Below are 12,430 nucleotides of genomic sequence, written 5' to 3' on the forward strand. Positions count from 1 at the left end.
TCGGCACAGTTCTGGGTTCTGAGAGACACTTAAGACTCAATTCTGAGAAAAACACCCAAGGAAGCGATCAGTCTCAGTTCTGAAGAGAGAACCGCGACGGTCACACAGCTGGCGCTGGGGTGAAGAGGAAGCCCCGAAGGCATCAAAGCAGAAAGCCTCGGTGGTAACAGAAGCAGCCGCTCCGGAACGAGCACGGAAAACACTGCGCCGCCGTGAGTGCGGCTCCCGGCACGCGCGAAACCCCGCGGCCGAGTGGGGAGCCGACTGGACCAGGCACACGGCTCCCGTCTGTGACTCCTACGCCGCTGTTGCGGGCTCGCCCCCCCGGCCGGGCGAGGACCCCGCGTGGAAGGCGGGACGGTCCTCGAGAGCGCGGGGGCTCCAGAGGACTGGCCGCCCGGCGCTCGAGGGAGGCGAGGGCGCGCGCGGCTGCAGCGCGGTCCGAGTACCGCGGACGGCCCCGCGGCTCCGACGTCCTCGGTGAAACACCCGCGGCGCGCAGCCCCGCTGCGGACCACGGGCTCCCGGCTCCTCCCACTGTGCCTCCTGCGGGGCGGCGCCCAGCCCTTCCCTCCCAGACAGAGCCGACCGCTGCAACCGCCTCGTAACGGTCCCCGCGGCGCCCGCGCTCGCGTTCGAAAGCGAACTCAGAGCCCGGCCAATCGGAGGCCGCGCTCCTCCCCGGGAGGAGCGCCGAGCCAATCACAACCCTCGGGGGCGGGAGGCGGGGGAGGACGCAAACGTCGGGCTTGCGCAGTCGCAGTGCAAGCTGGCACGCGCCGCTTCGCTTGGGGACGTCCGCGCAGGTAGGAGAGCGGGTCCGCGGAGCCGGGGCTGCGTGAGTCTTGGCAGGGAGGGTCCTTTTTGCCCCATGTGGGAGTCTCCTCTTCTCGGACAAGCAGCTGTGGAGCGGAGGCACTGGCTGTCTTGGCAGCCGTGGTGGGCGCGCGCCCCCGGCCGGTCCCCTAGACCCCCGGCCGCCCCAGCCGTTCCTCACGCCGGGCCGAGCCCCCTGCCCCCACCCTAGCCACCCCCCATCCCGGCTGCCTCTGCTCCCCACCGGCCAACCCCCAGTCCCCCCAGTCATCACTCCCAGGCCGACCCCCCCCCCCCCAGCCATCACCCAGGCCCGCGGACCCCCTGCCCTGCAGGGAAAAGCCTGGTAAGGGCCCTGCCCTCGCCGCGGTCTGCGTTCTGGCTGTTCTGTTTCCATCTTTCTCTTCTGTGTCCAAAGCGCACGTTTCGGGGGGAGGGTACAGCTCAGTGGCAGAAAGCGTGCTTAGCATGGAGGAGGTCCTGGGTTCCATGCCCACTACCTCCAAGAATAAACAAATAAACCTAATTACCTCCCCCTGAAGAGAAACCCAAAATGCACGTTTCGTTTGTTAATTTTTCAAGCTTAGTACTGGGCTGCTTGCTAGTAGGCAAGCATTGTTGATTAAAACAACTTTAAAAGACTGGGACCTGCCCTCAGGGAACCCGCCCTGGTGCTAGAAGCCATCGGGGTGAAGGACAACTCAGAGCGAGTTGGCCGCGGTGGAAGTCAGTGGGGCTGGGCAGACGTTTGTGGGCCCGGGTTACTGGATATGCGGCTGGAAACATGAGTTGGGCATACGTTGCAAAGAACCTTTAATACCCAGAAAATAATAATTGATGGTTTTTGAACCAAGGAGAGCCGTATGCCAATTTGTGTTAATGTGGTGAGACTGGGGTCTGGTGGCTTCCGTTAGAGAAATCGCTTACCTGCTCTCTCCCTGTTCTAACCCCTTCACCAGCCTTTCCGCTGTGTTCTCACCTTCTGTGAAGGTGCACATTATTACTGGTGCAAATTTGCTTTATTGACTTTGAGGGTCTCCGTGTCTGCTTACTGAGGAAAAGGTAGTAAGGGTCTGTATACAAAGGTGTGCTTAATCACCTAGTGGGGTGACCAGATCCAGGAGGTGCCGTTCTTAAAGGTGTGGCTGAGGAAATCCGGAAGTAGCTTAAAGAGTAATTTACATGAAAGACTGTTGTAGTGTGACTGAGTCTATTTAATGTGTTAATTTGCCTGTAGTATTATTAATTCTATTTAAATACTTCCGAAAGAGTGTGTTAACTGTGGGGGAGCAACAGCCTGGCGATTAGAAGGCCCTAATCAAAGGCCCATTCTGTCTTCGCTACACAACTGAGGGGCATGTCTTGACCCAACCAACACACAAATTTAGTCACCTGTAAATATGTCCCCGGGGTTAAGATAGATGCCTCAATTTAAGTTATGATTATAATGAATTACAACCGTGCAGCTAGTGACAATCCATGCTCACCAGGTAATCTGATTATAATTAGTTTTCCAAATAGAAATGACTTTGGGAGAGAAGGTGAGGAATTAAACATTTTACTGTAGCTTTCAAATTAATAAGTTGACCTTTTAATTAATGTTTAAGTCTTTGTGGGTTTGACATGAATTGGTACATCAAAGCCCTGTCAACTGTAGGTTTACTGCCAAATTGGGTTTTTAGGCTGTAGAACTGAGAACCAGATCCAGAAATGTGGTGACCCTGTCAAGACACTGCTTCTGTAGAAGGCCTTGCTTGGAAAGATGACCTTTCCACGTATAAGTGAGATCATACAGTGTTTGTCTTTGTCTGGCTTACTTCACTGAGCATAGAGCCTTCAAGGTCCGTTGCTGTTGTTGCCAGTGGTGGGATTTCCTCGTTTTTATGGCTGAATAATATTCCATTGTGGGTATGTGGCACAGCTTCTTTAGCCTTACGCATCGATGCATGTTTCCATGTCTTGGCTATTGTAAACAGTACTGCCCTGAACATGAGGGTGCAGACAGCTCTTGGAGTTTGTGTTTCCTTTGGATTTGTTCCCAGAAATGGAACTGGTGAATCACTTTCTTTTTATTGCTGAACGATACCCCGTGGTATGGACATACCCTGGTTTGTTAGGTTCTCCGTTCTTTGGTTGACAGGCATTTGGGTTGTTTCCATTTTGGGGCTGTTAGGAATAGTGCTGCTGTGAACATTCACGTACAGATTTTCATGTCGGTAGGTTTTCAGTTCTCTTGATTGTGTACCCAGGATAGAATTACAGGGTCACAAGGCACTCCTTGTTAACCATTTTGAGGAACGGCAGACTGTTTCCCTAAGCAGCTGCATCATGTTGCTTTCTCAGCAGCAGTGGGTGGGGATTTGTGTCTCCACGTCCTCACCAACACTTAGACACTGTCTCTTTGGTTATAGCTGTCCTGGTGGTTGTGAAGCTGTATCTCAGTGTGGTTCTGATTTGAGTTTCCTGGCGACTAGTGATGTTGGGCACCTTCTCATGTGCTTGTTAGTCATCTGTGCATCTTCTGTGGAGAAGCATCTATTCAGATCCTTTGTCCATTTTCAATTGGGTTATTTGTCTTTTTATCATTGAGTTATTTATATGTCCTGGATACAGGTAAGTCCCTTATCAAGTATGATTTGTGAGTATTTTCTTTCCTACTATGGATTTTCCTCTCTTTCTTCATGGTGTTCTTTGAAGCACACAAGCTTTGAAGTTTGATGAAATCCAGTTTATTTTTTCTTTTGTCTCTTGTGCTTTTGGTGTCATGTGTAAGAAGAGTTTGCACAATGCAAAGTCACAAAGATTTATTCTTAGAATTCTTTTTCCATTTTATCTCCTTAATTTTTGCCAATGCAGAATTATTAGTCTACAGTTTTTCTCTTTTTGTATTTTAAAGAGGCTCCACTGTTTTCTGGCATACGATGTTTCTGAGGAAATGTCTGCTGCATTTTTATCTCTGTCCTCTGTATGTAAAATGCCTCCCCACCCCCTTGATGCTTTTAACTTTTTATCCCTGGTTCTCTGCAGTTTAATTAGGAGGTGTCTTAGTGTTTTCTGCCCTCCCCACCATGCCCCACTTAAATCTGTTTAATGTTATTCTACAGCTCACTAATATTCTGTTCTTTTTCCTTTGTGGGAACATACTTATACTACAAATTCATGTTATTTTTTTGAAATTCAAATTTAACTGGGGCTCTTGTATTTTATGTGACACCCCTGGTCCAGGCTTGGGACGTGGAGTGTGCAGGAGCACCGCATGCTCAGTTCTTACGGGTTCTGTTCTGTTAGACAAGTTGTCGAGGTAGGGTGCTGGCACTAGGATCAGGGTGCTGGACAACTAGCTCGAAGAGATCACCAGAAGGGAATGAAAGGGTCTCAGACCCCCTCCTCAGAGTAGAGATTAATATGAGGACCCTCTCTGTCCTTCCCTAAACTGAAACCACGCGCTAAAAACCCCAGTCACTGCTGCTGACGCTTCCGTGGTGGCCGCTTCTCTCCCTAGGGAGTTCCAGCCGTAGCCACGTGTGAGTCCTTCTCCTTGGGGACCATGCAGAGAGCGTCCCGTCTGAAGAGAGAGCTGAGCCTGCTGGCCACAGAGCCACCCCCGGGCATCACGTGCTGGCAGGATGCTGACCGGATGGACGACCTGCGAGCTCGTAGGTGTCACACCGCGGCAGAGATGTCACACCCCTGTCGGAGGTTATGCTGAAATTTGAACATTTGTGTATTGTTCTGAAGTAGGGGACAGCTGCAGGGAAAAGATGGCCCTGCCACCTTTCTGCCTGACTTGTTTACGTCTAGAAAGGGTTTCATGGTATTTCGTCTTTGGCCTTTTACTACTTTTGCTGATTTGTAGCCAGGATTCGGGTATCAGCTCTGAAGCAGTGTTTAGACCAAAGATCACCATCTCAGATGTCTGCGAGGCCAGACGGGAAACGCAAATGATGAGAATCCTGCCGTCCAAACCAAGCAGACCTGCAGCTTGGATATGGCCTGTGGGCGGTGTCTCCCACCTTCTGTGCTGATCGTCTGTGTGTTCTTTGTTTGACCCCAGCTTGGGGTGCACTGTACACTGTGTGAGGACCTGCAAAGCCTGAGAGAGTTACTGTCCCGGAGCCAGCTTCTCCCTTAGGGCCACAGCCTGCATTCTGTCCGTCTGGTTTGGTCATGCAGATCATCTGACCCCCTTCTTAACCTTTTCTTTTTCTTTTTTTTTCTTTAAAGAAATATTAGGTGAGACCAACACACCTTATGAAAAAGGTGTTTTCAAGCTGGAAGTTAACATTCCTGAGAGGTCAGTGTGAATTATATTCTGAATTTCCAGGGGAAAGCATAGTTATTGGAAGACAGAGTGATGGAGTTGAGTGTTAAATGCAGGTGTTAAAGGACCTGGATTTTAATCCTGGTCTTATCCTGACTTAATGTGACCTTAGGTAAGTTTTTTTGTTTGTTTGTTTTGTGGAGGGGGGCAGATTATTTTATATCACAGGAGTTCAGTTTCTTTCTCTTAAAACTGGGCTAGATCACATCTGAAGTCCCCCCCCCTTTTCATTGTAGTAAAATACACATAAAAATGACCATTTAAACCACTTGAAGTGACAGTTCAGTGGCATTAAGCACATCCCCACTGTCCATCTCCAGAGCTGCCTCGTCTTCCCCAGCTGAAGCCCCACCCACACCTGGTCAGCTCCCAAGCCCTCCCCGGCACCTAGCAGCCCGTCTTTCTATCTCTGTGATAAGGCCCCTCTGACCCAGGTGTCCTGAAGGCATTCTTCAGGTGAGCTGCAGCTGTGCAGTTTGTGATGTGTGGACCCTGGCCAAACTGGTTAAAGCACTGGGAGAAGTGGCTTAGTCACGGGGCACACCAGTTCTGCAAACAGACTGAGACTTTCCAAGGTTTGTGTCTCTCTGAAGAGATGTAATAACCAAATGCAGTGTATAAATCAGAACTGGATCCTGGTTTCCAAAGCCTCTCTGTAAAAAAAAAAAAAATTGGGATAGTTGAGGAAATTGGAATAGCAGATGATATTGGGAGAAATTTTGAATATTTTATAGGTTGACTGGTAGTTTTGCAGTTACACGGGAGAGTGACCGTATTCTCAGGAGATGCTGAAGTGTTTAGAGGGTGAAGTGACTTGATCCAAGTGATGGATGTAGAGGGTTTTCAAAACTATGATCTCAACTTTTCTATTTATAAATTTCCATGATAAAAATTAGGGGAAAGGCTATCTTCCTGATCAGCCACCAGCAAGCTGTTCATGTGTACTAAGAAGCAGTATTTTAGTAAGAAGTCTGTTCTCCTGTGCTTTCAAAGGTATCCCTTTGAACCTCCTCAGGTCCGATTTCTGACACCAATCTACCACCCAAACATTGATTCTGCGGGAAGGATTTGCCTAGATGTTCTCAAACTGCCACCAAAAGTGAGTGGTGGATAGAGGGTTGACCCTTCGCCCTTTGTGGTCTCCGTCTGTAAAACCTGTGCCGAGAAGCACATTCTTAGTAACACAAGAGCCACTGCCCGTCTGTCTGTCTGTTCAGGGCGCCTGGAGACCGTCCCTCAACATTGCGGCCGTGCTGACTTCTGTTCAGCAGCTCATGTCGGAGCCCAACCCCGATGACCCACTCATGGCCGACATCGTAAGAGCCCCCGCCCCGCCGCAGCCACGTTCCCCTCACCCCGTCTCCGCACGGTGGGAAGGGGAGCGGCCACAGTGACCGGTCACTTTTCTCTCCACTGACCCTGGTTTCATCTCAGTCCTCAGAATTCAAGTATAATAAGCCGGTCTTCCTCCAGAATGCCAGGCAGTGGACGGAGAAGCACGCGAGACAGAGGCAGGAGGTACAGCGTCCGCACAGCCCCAGTGCTGCTGCATGGTCTGTGCTGCGCCCCAGGGTGGCGCGCTGGCCTGTTTTAACTGAGAAGGGACCATTTGCAGAAGTGTGGAGGGGCGGGAGGGAAGGGACCGTCATGGAAGAAGGGAGAAGGAAAAACTTCCCCGGTTTATGCTTACGGAGTTTCCTCCTATAACAACATCTGGAGTCCAGGAGCAGGTGGGCGCGCTCTGGCTCTCCCTGAGCTGCGCCGTGCTCCTGACTCAATGCAGTAGCGGCTCATGCTGCGTGTGAAAGAGCGGACAATTAAACCACGTAGGAGACTGAGGAGGATGTTCTTGGAGAGAACGTCACACCCCAGAGGACACACGTCCTGGAGGTCGTGTACAGCACGCTGCTGTCCACCTGGTGCTGGTGTGAACTCTTAGTATTTCCTGTCCGCTCCTTTTTAGGCTGATGAGGAAGGAATGCCTGAAGATCTGCGCGAGGCAGGACATGCGGAGGGGCGCGGCGCAGTGCAGAAGAGGAGAGCCAGGCAGCTGGGAGGCACAGGAAAGAAATTCTGCCCCGATGTTCAGAGGGTTTGTCCTGGGCCATCTTAGTCAATATAGTCTTTGCCAAGATGGTCCAATGTGCCTACATTTCTGGAACGTTTCTCTGTATTTGATGACATTACCATTTTTGTATCCTAAAAAACAGACCTTGTATATTTGTATGTTCTGCCATGCATTGGTTCTCTGAGCTTAGTTTGTTTTATTTAGCTTGTATATATGTATTTCAACTTTTAAACCTGAAAAATAAATAATTATTTAATTTTGAGTGTGTGTTTATATTGAATGTGTGTCTGGGAGCAAACTGGCCAGAGAGCTGTGCAGTAAGAGTGCTGAAGTGCTTGCAGCTGTCTGCTTACTTTGCCAGCTCACCGGCATCGCTCAGACAGTGAGTGACAGGCATGGTGCAGACAGCTGGAGAGACAGTTCAGTGACCACCTCATTTCCAGGACTCTAGGTTTTCAGAAGGCTTGACACAGTGGGTTAAGGTATGTGCCCTTTTGTTAATTTTTCTTGGAGCTTTCCCTGCCTGTGATTTACGTCACTGGTCAGCTCCCTCCCACGGAACGGGGGGGTCACAGGGGCACCTGACTCCCGAGCGGCTGTGGGACTGACCAGGTACTGCGGGAAGAGTGCTGGCAGGGCCGGGCGTGGGGGCGGTCCAAACACGGGCAGCCCCAGAGGTGCCAGGAGAGCAAGGTTCCCTGAGTTAAGAGCAGAGGTGACCCCGTGAGTGGTCAACCGCAGATTCCAAGTCCCCCCGCCCTGCTGCCCCTACTCCTCCCCAAAGGCCCCCAGGTGAGGACAGATTGTACTACCCACCTTGTGGTGTCTCAGCCGTCTGCCCCTTGGCTGCTGCGGGAATTCAGCACCTGCAAATAGAGCTGCTTCTCCAGCCAAGTGTGTGCGGCCCCCGCCTGGCCAGCTGCCGGGCAGCTGAGATCCCACACAGGGAAGCCTGGAGGGACCAGAAGAGGCCAGGGACGGGCGCAGGTGTGCTCTGCTGGGGAACACAGTCCACTTCCTCCTTGCTTTTCAGCAAGTGGCCCCCAGAGAGCACCCTCCCCTCCAGCCCTCAGCCTCCATTGGTAACGGGCTGTCCAGTGAGTCTTCCTCCCTGCCCCCTCCCACTCCTGGGCAGGGTTTCTGCCCTCTGGTGCTTGCCTCACCCTCGACCCCCTCCCACCAGACTAGACCCCTTCCTCCCACTGCCTGTGTCCTTTAACCAGGACCTGCAACTCTGTACTTCACAAGATGTCTGCAGGGCTATCTTCCCCCAGACTTCCCATCAGAGGCAGCTTCTGGGGGGAGTCAGTGTCTGGGTTTTCCCTAGATAGGGTCAGGTGGTGAGGTGGTCCCTTTGGGGGACACCCGGCTCTCCCTTTCCTGATGGCTCCCCACTGACCTCTGTGTGTGCGGGGCTTCTCCCTCCCTCCCCAGGGCCCCCTGGGACCCACTGCCCCATGGGCTTCATGCCCACCTCCCCGGTGCCCTCCTTTTCCATCTCAAGCATTCTCAAGGCTGGGCGGGAAGACAGCTCAGAGCGTCCTCATTTTTGAATAAAGTCATGATAACAGCTAACACTTCTCAAGCGCGTACTGTGTGCCAGGCGCCAAGCTCAGCTCTACACGAAAAATCTCTACTCTTCCCGGTAACCTTCAGAGTGCGGGTGCTGTTGCTATTTCTACTCTGCTGGTGACGACACAGAGAAGTTAGCAGGACCCCAGACCCCCTGGCTGCCACCGGTAGATCTGGGAGTCAAGCCCAGGCCTGTGACTCCAGAACCACTCGTAACGACTGCGGACACTTCTGACGTGTGCACATCTGTCCCCTGAGGCCCCAGAGTGGCCCTGGGTTGACAGGCCACCCCCCCATCAGCACCCCCCTCCGCAAGACGAGGAGAGGCTTCGTGCTCTAAGGTGCGTCCCAGTGCGACGCCCAGCGGTTCTGTGATGCCAAAGCCACCCGTGAGGTCTGAGGGCAGGGCCTGCAGGTGTCGGCTTAACTTCAGTTACCTCCTCATCTCCCCCTGCCCAGCCTCTCCCCTCCTCCAGCACGCACTCTCTTGCCCAGGGACCCCTCTCCCCACCTGATAGCCCATCCCAACCACGCTCCTTGTCTGCCGAAACCCCATTCACACACGCCCTCTCCACCAGGAGCTGACGGGTCAGCGGGGTTACTTGGGTGCCGTGGGTGGGGGAGGCAGCGAGGGGTCTCTCTGGCTCCTCCTCGGGGCGAGTGACAGGGCTCTAACACTCCCCGGGGCAAACCCACTGTTGGCTCATGAATGGAAGTCCAGTCGGGCTTCCCGACTGCTGTCTCCAGAAGCACTGGTGATGGGAGCCCATCCTGGGACCAGTTACTGTGGCAAAGACAACAAGCTAAGAAGCCTGGGTCGCGGCCCACTCTGGGCCTGGAGCTCCCGGAAGGAGAAAGGCCAGTGGCGGCTAGAGCATCAGGGCAGCCCGGCCCAAGGAGAGGGCACCACGGGGTGGGGCTTCGGCCGCTGCGGTGTCCCAGGGAGGAGCTATTAGAAAGAAGAGGGTCGGGGACGCCACCGCTGCCAGCCTGCTTTCCTTCGAGGGGGCTGTGATGACCGGCCGGGCAGCTGAGTTGAGTGGCCGATCTCGGGGACAGGATGGGCCCCTTCAGACAAGAGGCGTCTGCTGCTCTGCGACCCCACCTCCTGGCCGGCGTCCTCTTCAGGGCGAGGTCTGCTTAGGTGTCTCCATCTCTGCTGATTCATTTATCCCACAGAGACCAGATAATGGACTGGGCACATTCTGTGTGTTATTTCAAAATTATCTTCACGATTTTTGAGTTTGAGATTATTACTCCCATTTTACACGTGGGCAAGATAAGACTCAGGGTGATTAATCCGACAGAATTCACTCAACTAGTAGGTGGTTTAGCTGTGGATTAAACTCAGGTCTTCGAAGATGTATTTTTTTTTTTAACATTTTCTATTGATTTATAATCATTTTACAATGTTGTGTCAAATTCCAGTGTAGAGCACAATTTTTCAGTCATACATGAACATATATATATTTCTTGTCGCATTTTTTTCTCTGTGAGCCACCACAAGATCTTGTGTACATTTCCCTGTGCTATACAGTATAATCTTGTTTATCTATTCTACAATTCGGAGATGTATTACTTTCTTAATTCTGTTTTTTTTTCCCCAACAGGAATTAACTGAACACCTTCTTTGTGAAAAAGATTGAAGATACGGCAGTCCGTGAAACCAGCAGGTCCCCTCTGCTGGACCCTCCCCACCATGTCCACTGTCCCCTGTGGGCAGCCAGGTCCCCTCTGCTGGACCCTCCCCGCCATGTCCACTGTCCCCTGGGGGCAGCCACGCCTTGTCCAGCAGGACCCTACACATGGCCATCCTTGCACTGCGCCAGGAGATGGGCCTGGCCTAAGGGATCAGCCCATCAGTTGACCTTTGACCTATGACCCGGCTGGTCAGATAAGTTCTCACTCAGTCTCTGAGGACACTGCCCATGGACAGGCTGAAAGGAAACAGGGCCACCAGCCTGGGAGCTGGGGCAGAGGACGCACTGGGAGGGCACCTGAGGGCAGAGGTTACAGGTACACAGACGCCTCCAGGTAAAGAAAAGATCCCGACACTCAGAAGCCACCCTTGGCCCACTTCCGGGAAGACGTCTGCAGATGTGCTTACACGTGCGGGGGGGCCTCGTTCCAAGAGGGCTCGTGGCAGTGCTCTTTGTAAGAGCAAAGATTGAGACACCCAAATGTCCGAGAGAAGGGGACGAATCACAGGCATGGTGTGTCTGCATAACTGGGGAAAGCCAAATGTTTTACAAATGATGTTAGCTAATCAGCAGGTGTGCCAAGCAGAGCAGAACTGTGGCAGGCAGGCTCTTTGGAGGGAGAAGGATGAGAACACAGGTGCATCTGTCTGGCTGTGCCTGAAGACCCCGGAGGCAGAACCGGTGAGGGCTGGGACGTGGGAAAAGACACACGGCCTCTGAATCATGTGAACGGACTGCTTACTCAAAACTAAATTCATGGAAGGTCTGTAACTTAAAGGTGGCGAGGGGGAGCTGGCTAACGGGGCACCTGCGGCCCGTCTCTGAGAGCAGAGCAGCCCTCAGCTGGCAGCAGGGTGACAGCCCCCCTGCCCTTTCTGGTCCTAGATGTGTGGAGACACTGCCTCTGCTGCCGCTCCGCACAAGTAGACAGCCTGGCAAGAGCAGCTGTGGCCTAGCCTGCAGTAGGGCCACAGGGACAGAGGGGCCTGGAGTCCTGTCCTCAAGAAGAGGGGCCCTGCCTTCTGAAGGCACTGGTGTTCTCCCAGAGGGGCGCTGGGCACTGGGCGCTGGGCTCTCATCCCCGAGCTCGCAGGTTTTCCTTGAGCTCAAACTGTCTCCCTCCCTCCCTGCCCTCGAGAAGGGCCCACACAGTTGTCTTGGGGGCACCATTCCCCGCGAGGCTGGGGGAGAAGATCCCCAAGGCCGAGGGGGAGACGACCGCCCAAGGACAGGAAAGCGAGCTGCCTCCGGAGGGCCATGGCATCAGGAAACCCCAGAAGCAGGCCTGGGTCTGAAAGCTGCCCAGAATCTGAGCAACAGACAGGCCAGCTTGTTCGCTGCTTCCTCCAAACTCTTTAACCCAGTCCCGCGCACACAAGGGCACCTAAACACGAGTGAGTGGGACTGCCTCTGCTCCCTCTGCGTGCACAGCGACGCCAGCCCCCGGGCTGTGCCGATGGCCCAGGGCCCAGGGGACATGTGCGCCCCTCCCCAAGCAGCTCCCGCTCCTCACCCTCTACAGAGGAGAGAGGGGAGACTGGGGACATCGACCCCCACTGCTGCACTACCACCAGAAGGACCCAAATATTGGCATCTCAGCTGCGGGGCATGGGGCGGCCCAAAGGGACAAGGCTGTGGGTGGGAGGACTCGCTGCTCCAGGGCAGAGGTAGCCGGGAGGCAGGCTGGAAGGGCCAAGGACTCTGGCCACCTCCCGCCGCCCTCACTTCTTGGCCTACGAGGAACTGCGTCTGCCCTTCCTCCCTCCCTGCTCACTCCTGAAACCTGCGGTTCTCCCAGGAGGGGAAAGCTGGGTGTGAGGTGGACACAGGAAGGCAGAGAGGGGCCCTGTGCAGCCCAGTCTTCCAATCCCAGCTTGAGCAGGATTCCCCGGGGAGTGGGCCGAGGTGCTGGGAGTTCCCCAGTGGGTCCGAGAGGAGATGGGAGGGCACGGC

At 53.6% G+C, this 12,430-nt stretch overlaps 1 protein-coding gene across 1 annotated transcript; it reads left to right on the forward strand.

Moving 5' to 3' along the window:
• The first annotated feature begins 708 nt into the window (after nucleotides 1–708).
• UBE2T (ubiquitin conjugating enzyme E2 T) lies at nucleotides 709–7,467 on the forward strand. The gene is made up of 7 exons (XM_010956246.3): nucleotides 709–806; nucleotides 4,319–4,472; nucleotides 5,041–5,110; nucleotides 6,131–6,236; nucleotides 6,355–6,453; nucleotides 6,572–6,655; nucleotides 7,101–7,467. The coding sequence occupies exons 2-7, from the start codon at nucleotides 4,364–4,366 to the stop codon at nucleotides 7,248–7,250; spliced, it is 618 nt and encodes a 205-aa protein (XP_010954548.1). The 5' UTR covers nucleotides 709–806; nucleotides 4,319–4,363; the 3' UTR covers nucleotides 7,251–7,467.
• Nucleotides 7,468–12,430: the final 4,963 nt, after the last annotated feature.

Source organism: Camelus bactrianus, chromosome 23 (assembly GCF_048773025.1).
Source record: "Camelus bactrianus isolate YW-2024 breed Bactrian camel chromosome 23, ASM4877302v1, whole genome shotgun sequence".
Taxonomy (NCBI): domain Eukaryota; kingdom Metazoa; phylum Chordata; class Mammalia; order Artiodactyla; family Camelidae; genus Camelus; species Camelus bactrianus.